Raw genomic sequence first — 15413 nt, 5'->3', positions numbered from 1 at the left:
ATTGGGGTAGGACTTTGAGTAGTCTTGTGGGAATGGGCTCTAAAAGACATGCTGATGATTCAGAGGAAGTAATTACTGAAGTTAAGTAAAAAAGATCAATTAGGGAAAGAGTCAATATAGAAATATAATCTAGTAAATAAATCAGAAGTAAGGCTACATTAAAATATGCAGATGAGATGCTGACTTAGTCTGATACTATGGTTAAATTATACATCTTGCTGAAGGCTGACGACAGCTTTCCTATTTTAGATGGAAGCGAACAGGGGTGAACCTAAAGGGGGGCATGGTATGTATTTCAAGGTTTTCGTAACATTGATTGAAAGTAAAGTAATATAAAATACTGTCTCAATTAAATTGCATTAATAATTAAAAATATAAATATTAAAGCTTTTTGCACAAGCCAATAAAAATATACATGGGCCTGTAAAACTCCACTGACCTGAGGGATTTTAGGTTGGACCATGAATTATTGTTAATATTAATTAACGTCTACAGCATCATAACGTCTTGTTTTCAACAGCACAAAAACTTTGCATTGAAGCACAGAGCAAACTTCAGAATGCTGATATGCTTGTGTCTCTTCATTCACTCATTCACTTGCACACTTTAACGCATTGCAACACATGTACAAAAACTCATAAAACCTTCCAAAATGAGTAAAGATAAAAAAAAAAAAAAAAAGATACTTTAGTTTATACATATATATCTTATTTTATTTGGGTTTGACTCTACTTGAAAGTGTTTATAATTTTTTGCATTTAAGAAAATGTTCTCTTTAAAAAATTAAATTTAAATGAAATGTAATATGACATGTGAATGCAAGTGAGCTCCAACAGACCAGGTTTCATCATTGCCAACATGATTTAAAGTATCCAGAGTGTTAAAATAAGTTAAACAATTAAAAAGCACAAAAATGGTTTGATCAAACTAAACTAATGGGCACTCAAACTACAATTTTTTACTCAGGCAAATAAATAAATCTTCATGTTTATTAAAACTGACAATGACTGATTCATCTATTAGGTACTGTAGCCACTGACATGATTTCAGTCTTCCTGTTCCTATAGTTTAGGAAAGCTTAAGTATGCCTCCTCTGCATCCACAGGCCAATGGGGTGTGCCCACAGTGAGTTTGTCATCAGTGCTGGGTATGATGGCCGGGGTCTTGGCATCGACCATGGAATCTATTGGTGACTACTATGCTTGTGCTCGCTTGTCTGGTGCCCCTCCACCACCCATACATGCTGTCAACCGAGGCATCGCCGTAGAGGGTATTGGCTGCATACTTGCTGCTCTGTGGGGAACTGGAAATGGCACCACTTCCTACAGCCAAAACATTGCTGCACTGGGCATTACAAAGGTATATACAATCTCCTATCTGGTTGTAGATCTCTTGAAGAAGCCAATTTGTAAGATTTTTAATTCATTTGATTCAAAACATAACAAACATTTGGGGGACTTTTAAACCTTTAGTCCAAAAGAATAGTAAAGAAAAGACAGGAACGCAAGGAGGAAGACATGGGGCCTTACAGTATATGGTTTGCCTATTAAACCCAGTGTGCTAAACTGGTACCCTCAAGTGGTTTATCAATCACACACACGAATTCATGTGTGACAAGACAACTCTTTGTTATTCCCAAGGAAAAATGGAACAATGGAACCAATTAGTAGATGACCCTGAATTTTATCCAAATTTCCTGAATTTAGAATGCTCTTGTAACCCTGGCATGTCCTGTCTCGTAATACCATCCAAGAAACATGGACTCCGACGACCATGTTCCATGCACATTCATGGTTAAATAAAGAGTAAATCTCAAGTGGTCCAATGAAAGTAGGAGAGTCTGCAAGATTGAATCCGTAACAGAACATGCTTGGTGGAAAGCCAAAATCTTTTAACCTGTTAAGTAATAGGGCTTGGATGTCTTGCAATGATCGGCACTTCATTTATTCTGCTCATTTGCAGAAATTGTGTTGCACAGACAGTACAGAACACTCACCTTCCACAGAGGGAAACAAGGGTGGCTGATTGCCTAGTTGCTGATGATGTCAGGGAGTTATGAGAATATTCTTCCCATGCTATCTGGGAGCTCCAGGTGGAGGGATTCATGGACAATGTGCATCAGAGGGAGGCCTCCAGCTTCTGGTTTATCCTCTCCACCTGGTCATAATGTCTGCAGGTAAAACCCAGAAAACTAAAAACTAAAACTCTTTTCACACCCAGGAGGTAATTTGAGGACCACAATCCAACAAGATGTCCCAAAGAATTCTCATGCTGAGTCATTACTTGGGCATCCAGTGAGAATACAGTTTGGGTAAGCTGATGAAGTAGGCTGCTTTAGAAAAGCAGTCAACAATAGTAAGGATGACTATGTTATCTGGCGAGCGGGGAAAGGCCAGGGCAAGGCCTCCCAGGTGTAGGAAAAGATTGGAGAAGTCCCGTGGGTGGAGAGCTGCAAGCCTTATTTTTAGCACAAACCTGGCAAGCAGACACATATTCCTGGACATCTTTCTTGAGAGAGGACCAGCAGAACAGACATTGGATGAAGGTTATTGTCCAGTCAGTGCTGGAATAGCAAGTGAACCAGACCATATGCCACCAATTACGAATCATGGACTCAATCTCCCACGTCAGAGACTCAGGCATCTGAGGGTGATGTACTTCTCCATGGCCTCCTGTTCCAGCTTGAACAGACTGTACAGTCTGCTGGTGGGTAGAGGAGCTCCAGGGAGAAGGTCTGTTGCCCTGGCATATGGCCTGTGATGAGGGGGAGAGAGAGAAAGATCTTTATGGAAGACATTAGCTAGGCCATGACAGGCGGATAGGACAGATCCAGTGGTTCAAACCGGTGATCTGGACTGTTCTCCACACTACATTTCCTCCAAGGAAACGGCGCAGGGCCGTAAGTTGTCCCACGCGAATAGAGTTTTTCTGCATTGTATAGTCCACCCTGATAGACAGAGAAATGAATGCATTGAGAGAGGCAGGCAGTTCTTTTGCACCTAGCTCAGACTTCATTTTTTCCAATAATTTATGAAAATATGCTCCCCTCAAAACATGCTCTTCCCATATATCTTGTTCTGTTGATATGTGGAGCAGCAGAGCTTTGTGTTTTGCCAGCTGGACAAGCCGGCGACAAGAACACAGTTGAGTCCACTGAGCCCATTTATGGCTTGAGCATTCTGTCACACAGGCAGGACTCAAACACAGACTCAGAATGCAGTTTGGTGAATTTATTGACAGTGATGTGAAAAAATTTATTTACAGTGTCTTTCAAAAAAGGGAAGACATCCAGAGTCTCTATATACAGAATCCAAGCCGATGGGCCGATAGATTCCACTCCATCTTTAGACTTGATAGTGAAACAGTTTTCTTTCTCCAACTCACATGCATAAATCCAAAGAGAGAATGATGACATTTACACAGGTGAACAGATTTACAGAACAGGGATGAGTATCTACCACTAACAGTTAAACGATCAAGCATCGACTGTAAACAAAAAACTGATATTCTGTCTCCACAAAAATGTCCAAACTATCCTGGACAAGCCCCCATTTATTTTACGACTCGGCTCAAAAGCCACAACATAAAAATTGAGACTAATACCAGAATACCACAGAGAAGAGGTTTTATTTTAAATTGCATAAGAAGATGGCTAAAATAGCTGGTACCACTAAGACAAAGACTGGTGAGCCTTTATGAAAGCCCACTTCAAGTATGCCTTTATCCACACCTGACTAGGTGTGATTGATTAGCAACAGCTGAACACTCTTGCACTGCCACTGCAAAGAGATTAGGGGCTGCAGAGGGGCATAATAATGTCCTCCATATTTGAAGGGAGCCAACTGATCACCAGATGAGGAGCAGGTGAGTTGATTACCGTAGGTATACCAGGCTGGAGTGCAAAAAACAAGAGCATTCCGCCTCTGAAATTAAGGTGTGGTTACCACACATGCACGCCCACACACATACACGCACACAAACAGTCAAGGGGAATGAGAGGAAGCCAAGTTGGAGAGAAAGAAAAACTGGCAGGACTACCAGGAGGACAGAAGGACTATGACACAGTGTGCATCCAGATATATTACAATGAACAAATCTTTCACATTACCTACAGACACTTAATTCATTGCCAGGTAAGAGTTAAACATGTTAATATACATGTCTTCACACCAGTTTTGTTTCCTAAAATGGGTTTCCTAAAATGGCTGTAAGACTACATAAATTATGAAATTCTGAAGTGCAATTAGTCACATGTCAATCAGCTTTTGTGGTAATTTGGCATGCGTTTGAGTAAATGAAGACATTTAAAGGCATAGAGGAGCAAATTTATAACTGAATTTCCTCAGAAGTACTATCTGTAGTTTTGTTACTGAAGTTGCTACATTAAGTTGTCTGGTCTAAACTAACCCCTCTAACTCTGGTGAGACACACACAGTATCTATTGTGTACTTGCATAATTTGTCACAAAGAATTTGAACATTTAAATAATAAGTGACTGCAATAAAGATTTCTTAAATTTTGTATTTATTTTATTTTATTATTATGCAATAAAACATTTTTAGGATACAGATGTTATTGTCATTAAAGTATCTATAAGTAACATCCATTCCTCACTTAACAATAATATGATGTCCTGTGCCCTGTATAATCTGGGCATATGATGCCCCTACCCCATAAAAAAATGAAAGGAGAGAAAACTAAATTAACTTTGCAGTGCACAAATAATGTTGATTCATGTCAAACAATGGTGATTCATCCGTCTGAGAGCTTTGGTGGTGATATGTGTACATAGCCATTAATATAAATACTAGCTACATATTTGTAGTTGTAAGAAGAGAGTTTGATGTTAATTTAATATTCTAAAATATTCACTGAAACAGCCTGAAAAAAAAAAAAAATAATAACACATACTATTAATGGCCATGTGACTGAAATATCTGTAAATATTTTTCCATACAGATGGGTGGTTGGAGCAGTTAACAGCCTTGGCAGATCCATACTATATACAGAAATAGTTCAGTAGAACTGTGATTATACAAGTAAGATTTTTTTTATAAGTTATACATTTGTATTTTAGTGGATAACTACCGTTTTAACTTTTGGATGGACTCAGTGGAAGCAGAGATAGTGAGCAGGGCAAGCAGGGTGAAACATGATTTTATTTGACCTTTAGATTATGGTCTTGTGATACAATTAATGGGAGAGGAAGGCTATAGACATGAATGATTTAGTTATATTGCATTGTTGTTGTTTGTGAGTCTTACTGTTTGTGCTGCAGACTAAACTACATATTGTTACGTTCTTAGTCTAGGCGTGTCTTGAACGCAACAAGAAGTTGGCCCACTCACACGCCACCCAAGCAAGAACCCAAACAACAATATCTTTTAAAGTGCTAAGCAGCCATTTATTTTCTTCAGCAGTGAGCAGTACCAAAAATAACAAACTCCCTAATGGTCCCTACGCTTTCCTACACAAAATGAAAACCAAACAAAAGACAATTCACTTACCTAACTTTCTACATGAAAAACAGGAGAAAACTTAATCAACAAAAATGGCTTCTCACGCCTACTAGGCTGCTGCAGTGAACAATATATACAAGGTGAACAAAATACTCAATCTAAAATGCTACTTTACAAATCTATTTACAGCTATTTACAAAATTGAAGTACTAACGCCAGACACACACACGAGGTTAAACTTGCAACTCACTCTGCACAGACACTATCAAAAAAACGAATCAAAAGCTCACGCTATTTGTTGGATGGTGGAGGCTAGTAGAGAGGGGGAGATCGCGACAATGACAAACTGAAACACAGGGCTTAAATACATAGAGGGAGCAATCAGGGAATGGACAACAGGAGGGAAACACAGCTGGGGCAAATCAGAACTGACGAGACAAGGAAGCGTAAACTGAACACACTGAGATAAGACAGACCTTCAAAGTAAAACAGGAAACACATAACAGTCACGCCTAAAACAAAACACTGACAACATTGGATCGTAACAATATTTAACTGTCACAGCTGGGGCAGCAGTCCTGTGATGTATTGAAGGAGGACCCAAGTTGCAGACGGCGGTGGTGATGCGAGGGAATTTTATTTACAGTGTGGCAAGTGGCAAACAGGAAATGTGGAACAGGCTAGACAAAAACTAAACTGGGAAAACTAGAAACCAAACCTGAAATCATAATATACGGAGACACACGGGATGAGGAGCAGAGGGATGTTGAGAACACCAGATTACACAAAATAACACAGACGAACCCACAGGGTGCATAGGTAGAGGCACACTATAAGTACAGACACAAGGTAATCAGGAAAGAACACACAGGAGGAACACACAGCTGAACCTAATGGGCATGACAAGACACAGAACTTCAAAGTAAAACAGGAAATCATTCAATTCAATTTTATTTATATAGCGCCAAATCACAACAAAAGTCGCCTCAAGGCGCTTCATAGATACAGAGAAAAACCCAACAATCATATGACCCCCTATGAGCAAGCACTTTGGCGACAGTGGGAAGGAAAAACTCCCTTTTAACAGGAAGAAACCTCCGGCAGAACCAGGCTCAGGGAGGGGCGGCCATCTGCTGCGACCGGTTGGGGTGAGAGAAGGAAGACAGGATAAAAGACATGCTGCGGAAGAGAGACAGAGGTTAATAACAGATATGATTCAATGCAGAGAGGTCTATTAATACATAGTGAGTTATAAAGGTGACTGGAAAGGAAAAACTCAATGCATCATGGGAATCCCCCGGCAGCCTACGTCTATTGCAGCATAACTAAGGGAGGATTCAGGGTCACCTGGTCCAGCCCTAACTATATGCTTTAGCAAAAAGGAAAGTTTTAAGCCTAATCTTAAAAGTAGAGATAGTTTCTGTCTCCCGAATCCAAACTGGAAGCTGGTTCCACAGAAGAGGGGCCTGAAAACTGAAGGCTCTGCCTCCCATTCTACTTTTAAATACTCTAGGAACAACAAGTAGGCCTGCAGAGCGAGAGCGAAGTGCTCTAATAGGGTGATATGGTACTACAAGGTCATTAAGATAAGATGGGGCCTGATTATTTAAGACCTTGTATGTGAGGAGCAGGATTTTGAATTCAATTCTGGACTTAACAGGAAGCCAATGAAGGGAAGCCAAAACAGGAGAAATATGCTCTCTCCTTCTAGTCCCTGTCAGTACTCTTGCTGCAGCATCATAAACTGTTTTACAAACAAACTCAGGAACACGAACACAGCACCGGGAAAGCACACAGGCAGGAATAACAAAACATTAAGAACTGTTGAACAAAATACCAAAATCAGAATAAATACTAGAACACAGGACAATAATAGGAACAGTAAACACAAAACGCTGGGTCTAACGACTCAGGACCATGACACTGACAACCATATACAGTTTAACTGGTGGAGCAGTCACTGTTATTTTTTTTAAATTCAGATACAGATTCAATACAGAGTCAAAGCAGCCCTCTTTTGATTCATAGCAGAAGTTAAAGCTCAGATTTTGTAAATTGCTGTTGTAAGTGCCAATATACACTCACCAGCCTGCAGAAGTTCTAATCAAGCATCAGAATAGGGGTAAAGGTAATTCAAGTAGTTTTTTTTTTTTTTTTTTTTTTACATGGTTGTTGGTTTCAGTATTTGAGAAATGGATGATCTACTGGGATTACTACTGAACAGTACTTATCTTGGCCTTGTTGATGTCAGGTGTCAGAGGAGAATGGCCAGGCTGCCTGAAGTTAATAGGAGGGCAAATGTAACTCACTAATCTTTACAACCTAGTCAGAATAGTATTTCTGAATACACATCACTTCAAATCACACGGGTCAGTCAAAGTCAAATGTACTTATATAGCACATTTAAAACAACAGCTGTTGAGCAAAGTGGTGTACATTTAAAACAATCAAAAGAGATGACAAAAAGCCAGGGAATAAAAGTGGTTTACACCACTTTTAGTGGGTTACACCAACCAAAGACTTCATGGGGTCCCCATCTTAAATGGGATGTTTCCAGCAGGGTAATATACTATGTCCCAACGTGCAAAAATATTTTTAAACTGCTCCTTGAACAACTTGACAATGACATCAATATACTCTATAGGCACCATGTGACAAAGTGGGTGAGAGTACCACTTGTCCATATTCTTAGTTAACATTCTTGTTTTGATTTAACCATATTTCACATGTAATCTGCAATAGGCAAACATCTACTATCCCGGGTTTGTTTATGTTTTGCACTTTTACAGATTATATAATATAACATCTTGGTTTAAATCAATTCCTACAAGTTTGTTAAGTTAACATGTTCTTTATTTCAACTGTTAATTTGTATTGTTTAGAACTTACCTTACCTACCTGTCTTCCAGAAACAAAAGGAGGAAATGTAGTTTTACTTCCTGCTTTATAGCTTCTGGGTTCATCTGAGGTCACAGGAAGAGACCAAGTGCGGGAGGGGAAGAACTCTTATAATTTAATAAAGTTGATTTTAGAGGTTTTATGAAGAAATAGATTTATTGTTGTAATATGTATTGATTACACCACAGAGTTTATGTTGCCAGTAAAGAGTAGTAGTAGAGGTTTGAATATAATTATGTTCATCTTACCTACCGAATGGAATAGTCCAGAGGAGAAATCGTTTGGTTAAGTGGACTATTTAAGCAGAACTCAGGTGTTTGAGAAGAAAGGTTCAGGTCAGTGTAGCTGTGTGCAGTTTGACCTTAATTTCTGTTGATTTAAGTTCAGTTATGTTTATTTGAACTGAGTTAATTATAGAGTTGAGTTTCTTATTTGTTTTTTGTAAATATTGTTTGGGTCACAAAATGGTGAATAAATCACTTGCTACACTGGGCAGCATCAGTCTCCTGCACTTCTTTGACCGCTTAAGTCAAGTCCTACCACACACCAGATTTAAAAGAACACCCTTGGGAGATTTTCACTAATTATTGAAAGGGACCAAAACCAAGTTTACTTTTGACTACTGACAACATTCAAGATGGATTTATATGTATTATGTATATATGTTTGTTTGTGCATTGGTTAATGGTAATCTAAATCCACTTGTATTCGTGTCTTGTTTGAAAGTGCAGGTTACTGTATTTTCAATAAAAAAATTTGCGATTAGTATGTACACACCTGTTAAAAACATGTACACCCTGTCTTATCACAGGACAATTTCAGATATAGTTATTATTTAATATTATGGCATCGAAACGCTTAACCACTCTTCCTGTGTTGTCATGTCACATGTCCAGTGAGCCCCAGAGATTGTTCCAACATCCTTGCAAAAATAATGATGGTTTAAGTTTTCTTGTGTACACCTTACAGTGAGTCCCTGTGCTCTGTTTTTATGTTAGGTTGGTAGCAGGCTGGTCCTCCAGACTACTGGAATTCTGATGATCATCCTGGGAATCTTTGGAAAGTTTGGAGCAATTTTTATCACTATCCCAGATCCAGTCATTGGGGGCATGTTCCTTATTATGTTTGGAATGATTGCAGCAGTTGGGATATCCAACCTCCAGGTAAACACAATTAATTTCACAGCATATCAAATTGCATTTGTCTTTCATTTGGTGCACCTTTTTTTTTAATTCAGAGTAACTAGAGCATAGCTTAATAAGATGCCCTAATCCTTAACCCCTTCAAATAAAACAACACTGCTAAACAAAGCACCATCCCTATTAAGGCTTTCTTGGACTCACTGGTTCCACAGTGAGCGGTGTTGTTAAATCTATCGAGAATACAGGCAAAAACAGAAAATAAAGATCATGTGTGTAATAAAAACTTTATTTGCATTTTGATGTCATTAACTTGTCTACCATTTGGCACTTTAAGCAACCTTTAAGAAATCTGCTGCACAAAAATGTCTCATCATTGTAAATCTGCTTTGATGTTAGATATTGAGCTTGGCAGTTGCTAGCGTACTGTAAGTGTAATCCGTAATACATGAAATTCAATGTAAGTACAGTAATATGTGATTTCAAGGTTAGGTTGAGTGAGTGAGGGTCAATAGTAATCACCTTTCCCGTATCAAGCTATTTCAGTTTGATTACAGCAAACATATTGGGCAAACATACAGACAAGAAGATAGTAATTTAATGATATTCCAAAAAAGGTTTTTGAGTGTTTGTTTTTCAACCACAAACATATTTCTTAATGCCTAAATGACAACTGGAAACTAAACACTGTGAATTTTTAGCTGTTATAAAAGTCTCCGACTTTGAGACTAATTAATTGTTGAAAAACATAAGTGGGAGGGTGTTTAAGGAAGTACTTGCTAGAAAATACAGGAAATGCAAATACCTTAACTGAACTGTTGCACAACTGTATTATTAGTTCCACTCCTCTATGGTATTTTTTGGCTAAAGAACTTGCTCTATCAGTTTTTGTAAAGATGAAAAATGATGGTGTTTTCCCAAGCTATATTTTGTAGCTATTTCGTTTTGTACTGTTGCAACACTATTGTGTATCATGTTTCATTATTATAGGCAGGTAATATAGTCTTATACATACATCCACACACACACAGATAGATATATATCTACACTGACCTCACTGTGACCCGTGTTAACCTGTCATGACCAAATAAATGTGAATCCCATACCAAAATAGAATTTGGGTCTCTTTTTTTCCTGATTATTCCTAATCTCATTTTAGTGAACTTCCACAGCAGAAATGTCAGCTAGCTGAAACAGATCAACAAAATAATGGCTTGCATCTGAGAGTCAATAAACCAGTTTTAGCAAATTTGTATCACATTATTTCTGTCTCTCTCTCTTTCTTTCTCACCCTATTTCACACACCATCCTGTCTTCTTTTTTCTCTCCAGTATGTGGATCTTAACTCTTCACGTAACCTCGTCATCCTGGGCTTTTCTACCTTTAGCGGTCTGGTTCTACCCACCTGGTTTCAATCCAATCCTGGCATCATTGACACTGGTGATTTTAACACTCACACACACACACACACACACACTTTTAGGGCTTTAAAATCAGTATTTGCATCAAAGTATAGAAATACAGTTAAAATAATCTACATATTGACTGTGAAACATAGTCTGTCAAAAAAGTGTGTGTGTGGTTTTTTTTAATGTCAAGTGGTACCATCCAACCTGTGAAAACACACTCAAAGTCTTCTTTGCTTGAATTTACTGAACAAATTAAAATTATTATTTATTTATTAATTTTTTAGTTTACTTTAGTTTTACTCCAGAGCTTCCCAAAGTGTGGGGCCCGCCCCACGTATGGGGGCACGGTATGAAAAGGGGAAAAAAAAAACATGCTTGGACACTTGGCACAGGCGCCCACACAAACGCAAAGCAGGAGATGAAGCATCGCTGAATATGTTTCCAAACCAACTTCATTCTAAGCCAAAGACTAGAAAATATGGTGAAGCATATCTTCCCTTTGGTTTCACCTGCACAAGTGCCAAGGTAGGTCTCCCCTGCATAACTGCTTTTCCCTTCGTCGGGAGCAGCGCTGGGCTCTTCAAATCACGGACAAACAGTATCCCACATTCTTGATTTTTAGTTCACAAACACTTGTTGTAATGATTAAACTACTCCTGTCATTTTGGAGATGTTAGCTCTTTATACAGTAAAGTTACAGTGGGATACAAATAATATCAGACAGATCCTGCCACGATTTGTTCCCTCGGTTCAAACCACGACAAACAGTATCCCACAGCTGTTTATGTTTTTGAACCCATTTTGCACAGAGAGGCATTTATTGAAAAATGTATTGATAGCAATGTTGAATATTATTACACAGGAAAAAACAACTACACGTAAAATAATCACACCGTGACGCCTCTGCCTTTGTAAATGGAGGGACAGTAACTGCGTGTGTGTGTATGTAAGGGTGTAAAACCTGCAGATAGTCAGATTAACAGTAACAGTATTTTGTCTCTATCTGCAATTCATCTCATGTAAGCAATAACGTGGCGCACAGCATGACGTGAAAAAAGGCACATACCTTTGACGTTGCGTGACGAACTCTGTATTCCTCGTCCACACGTAAACGCAAAAAAGGAGTTTTAAAAAATCTCAGTTTTCGGTGATTTGAAACATCATTTACGTGTGGACGAAACAGCTGCGTTTTCAAAAATACCCGTGTAGGTGCGGACGTTAGCATAAAAGAGTTAGTAGTTTACTTTCTTACTACCTGTAATTTATTGCAGATTACTTGTGTTTGCTTAATTGTTTACTAAATCTTTGAGGTGTGAAATAAACCGCAATGGAGCAAAATATGGGTGTGTGTGGTTGGAGGATGTGTTTGTGCGTGCACGCGCCCCCCCGGGCGCGCGAACATTTTTCTTGTAAAACAAAGGGGGGCCCAGCAAAAAAAGTTTGGGAACCGCTGGTTTTACCTGATTCACTTGTGTTCTTTCAATACGACACTCCGTTTTGGCAGGCTAACGTCAGGACTCGGTTCAACTTTTTAAATAAAAATTAGGAGTTACTTCCACCCAAGGTTGAGTGGAGCTATTTGACATAACTTTTTAAAGTAAATCCAAAAACCTTTTTTTAGTGCACAATATTTTGTTGAAAGAACATAAATTACTCCAGTAAACTAAAAGAAAAAAATATTTGTTTGTTGAATCTAACTAAATAGTATTCTAAACCAGCCAATAGTGACAAAATAGAGATTTTTTGAGCTCATCCTTGAGCTTGTGTGCCTGTTTGTGTTTTATTGTTTTTGTGTGTGAAGTTTAAACTACTTTAATTTCTGGATTACTGAGTGGATTTATTATTTTAATATTGAGTTTGACTCCTTGTGATATTGTTGAATCTTTGATATCTAATTCCAATATAACATGATGTTCTTATAATAAGTTTCTGTTTTGGCTCATAATTTCTTTGTTTTCTCAGTATCCTGAGCTTTTATGTTATTTTTCTGGTTCCTGTCTAGTTTTCATGCCTCATTCTGTGATTTATTGTTGTGGTTGTTTCCTGAATTGTTTCTTCTTCTGTCTCACTCCTCTGCTTTACATCACTGGAGTAACACTGCTCCTTTGTCTGTGTTTTCATGTTAATTTGACTCATCTTTTCTCTCTGTTTAGTATTTTATGTTATTTTCTTTTTTCCCTCTTGTGTCCTGTGTTAGTTCTGTGTGTTTAATTTTACCCATGTCTTGTTCCTCTCCAGTCTGCATGTAATCAACTCTTTTTGTATATATTGTTAAAGCATTAGTTGTGTTGCTCCTGTGCAGCTCTGTGTTTTCTTGCTTATTGCTTGTCTTAATTAGCGATGTGTCGGTCGAGAACGAAACGGCTCTTAGAGCAGACTCTTTGAAGTGAACGACGCAAGCCGGGGTTTTCTTCTTTCTCTCACCCTCTCTCTCGCACTTTTTTTCCGCTTCACTCCGCACGCGAGCCTTGTGCTTTGCGCTGGGAAGAGGGGGGAGGGGCGGTAGTTACACTCGCCAGGCACAACAACGTCACATTAGAAAGGTGTAGTGATCATCCACAACTATTTTCAGTTGCGGAAGATAAAGGATTCAAAGTTTATTCATGCAGGCCCATATGACAGAGAATGTGCATCTTCTTTTTGTTTTCATATTTTTTCATATTTATATTTAATTGTGTTGTGGTTTGCAGTGTTTTGTGTTGTTTCACTTTAAATTTGTTTAAAAGGAAAAAGCTGAAAATTGAAATAGTTAAAAGTTGAAATGTAAATAGTTGGTTTTTGTATTGTATGATTTATTTATTACATTTTATGTGGAGTGAATAAATAAAAGAATATTTACGGTGGCCCCTAGAGACAAAGCACGTACAAACTCCAAAACACGTACGAACTCCAAAACACATAAAAACTCCATAGCACATACAAACTCCAAAACACGTACAAACCACAACAGAAATGCTCCAGGATGCTAGGGGGAGTGTTGAGCTTTTGTTACCTAGTGGCTACACAAGCCAGCAAGTACCAACGACCGGATTTGGTGTGTGGTAGTCTTGTCCTTTAGCGGGCGACCAGCGGCGGTACCAGTACGCTGCTGTAGGTGCCACAGGTTCTCTTGCTTGACCATCGATTATCTTCCACGCTTCTCGATCTAAGGCGATGGTTCTTACAGGTGTGTGGTAGTAACAGGTAAATAAACTTTTTTTTTTTATTATTTGAATATATATGAGTGCCTGTGTATAAATACACAAACAATACACATATGCTTTCAATTGTGTAATTTAAGTGATCTAGGTAGTGTTTTGGAAGTTCAGTTAACGCTAGAAATGTGCTTTGGAATTTGTACGTGCTTTGGACTTTTGTTTATAGCCAATATTAAAGACTCACCATTTGTTGTTGAAGTCAGCCTTCTATGTCCTACATTTGGATTCTGTGTCTATACTCTGTACACCTTGCTACAGTCAACCTGACTGACTGAGTCATTAACTGAGAAACTGTTGTCATTTGTATATGTATATATGTTATTCTTAGGACATGAAAAAAAAAATCAATCCTGTACATAGTACAGTCCTCCAAAATAGTACAAAGTATGGTTAGGGCCTATCAAGCTATAAGCTGCAGAACTAACCTGCTCGGAAGCAGGTTATATGGTAAATGGTAAATGGCCTGCATTTGTATAGCACTTTTCTAGTCCCTAAGGACCCCAAAGCGCTTCACACTACATTCAGTCATTCACCCATTCACACACACATTCATACACTGGCGATGGCAAGCTACAGTGTAGCCACAGGTGCCCTGGGGCGCACTGACAGAGGCGAGGCTGCCGGACACTGGCGCCACCGGGCCCTCTGGCCACCACCAGTAGCTCAGTAGCGTATAAAATCGCCGCTCACTGACCAATCAATTTTCCAGAAATTAGTTTCAGATGCATAGATAGCAAAAATTTTTAAAGTTGTTTTAAAAGCAACTGATATCATTGTCTGCAGCAACTGTGTCACTGCTGTATCATGTTATTAATGTCTTTATATTTTAAATAGTTTTCCTTTCGTTTGTGAAATCAGACACTTTGTTGATAAAACAAAAATCTGACCATGTTGCTAATGGTCATCTGGTTGGTCATATGCCACGTCTTTCATGTGAATGTGTGCATAGCTAGATTGGGAAACCTTGGGCTGACTGAGCTGATAACCACCTTCGTGTGACTGCTTAACACAATTGGCAGGGTAAGTGAAGCCAGGTATTGAATATCATGTGTACGCTGAACTTGTTTCATAGTACATGGCCGAGCTCTGGCACCACGATGCCCAGGTATCACATGATGAGTGCAGAGAAAAATTCAAGCACAAAAGATATCTGATACCTATAGAGACAGCAAAGAATGTAGCTTGCTAACACACTGTGCTATTTTAGCTTATTCAGCCTGGTTTATAATAATTTATTTCACTGCATAATATCGACAGAATAGGTCGATAAAATACACAAGATGGCACATGCACCTGCTCTTTTGTCCATTT

The 15413-nt window shown here is 38.6% G+C and overlaps 1 protein-coding gene across 1 annotated transcript in view; it reads left to right on the top strand.

Annotated features, from left to right (window-relative positions):
- LOC146383088 (solute carrier family 23 member 2) overlaps window positions 1-15413 on the top strand; it is a 55910-nt gene that overhangs the window by 28511 nt on the left and 11986 nt on the right. The window contains exons 8-10 of the mRNA XM_084934242.1: window positions 1106-1359; window positions 9356-9520; window positions 10828-10936. Coding sequence (XP_084790368.1) covers window positions 1106-1359; window positions 9356-9520; window positions 10828-10936 — 528 coding nt within the window. The remainder of the gene's footprint in view (window positions 1-1105; window positions 1360-9355; window positions 9521-10827; window positions 10937-15413) is intronic.

The sequence above is a fragment of the Perissodus microlepis genome, chromosome 7 (genome assembly GCF_051167445.1).
Source record: "Perissodus microlepis isolate ML-2025 ecotype Zambia chromosome 7, ASM5116744v1, whole genome shotgun sequence".
Lineage (NCBI taxonomy): Eukaryota > Metazoa > Chordata > Actinopteri > Cichliformes > Cichlidae > Perissodus > Perissodus microlepis.
Note: the sequence above shows the minus strand (reverse complement) of the source record. Positions and strands in the feature narration are given on the sequence as shown.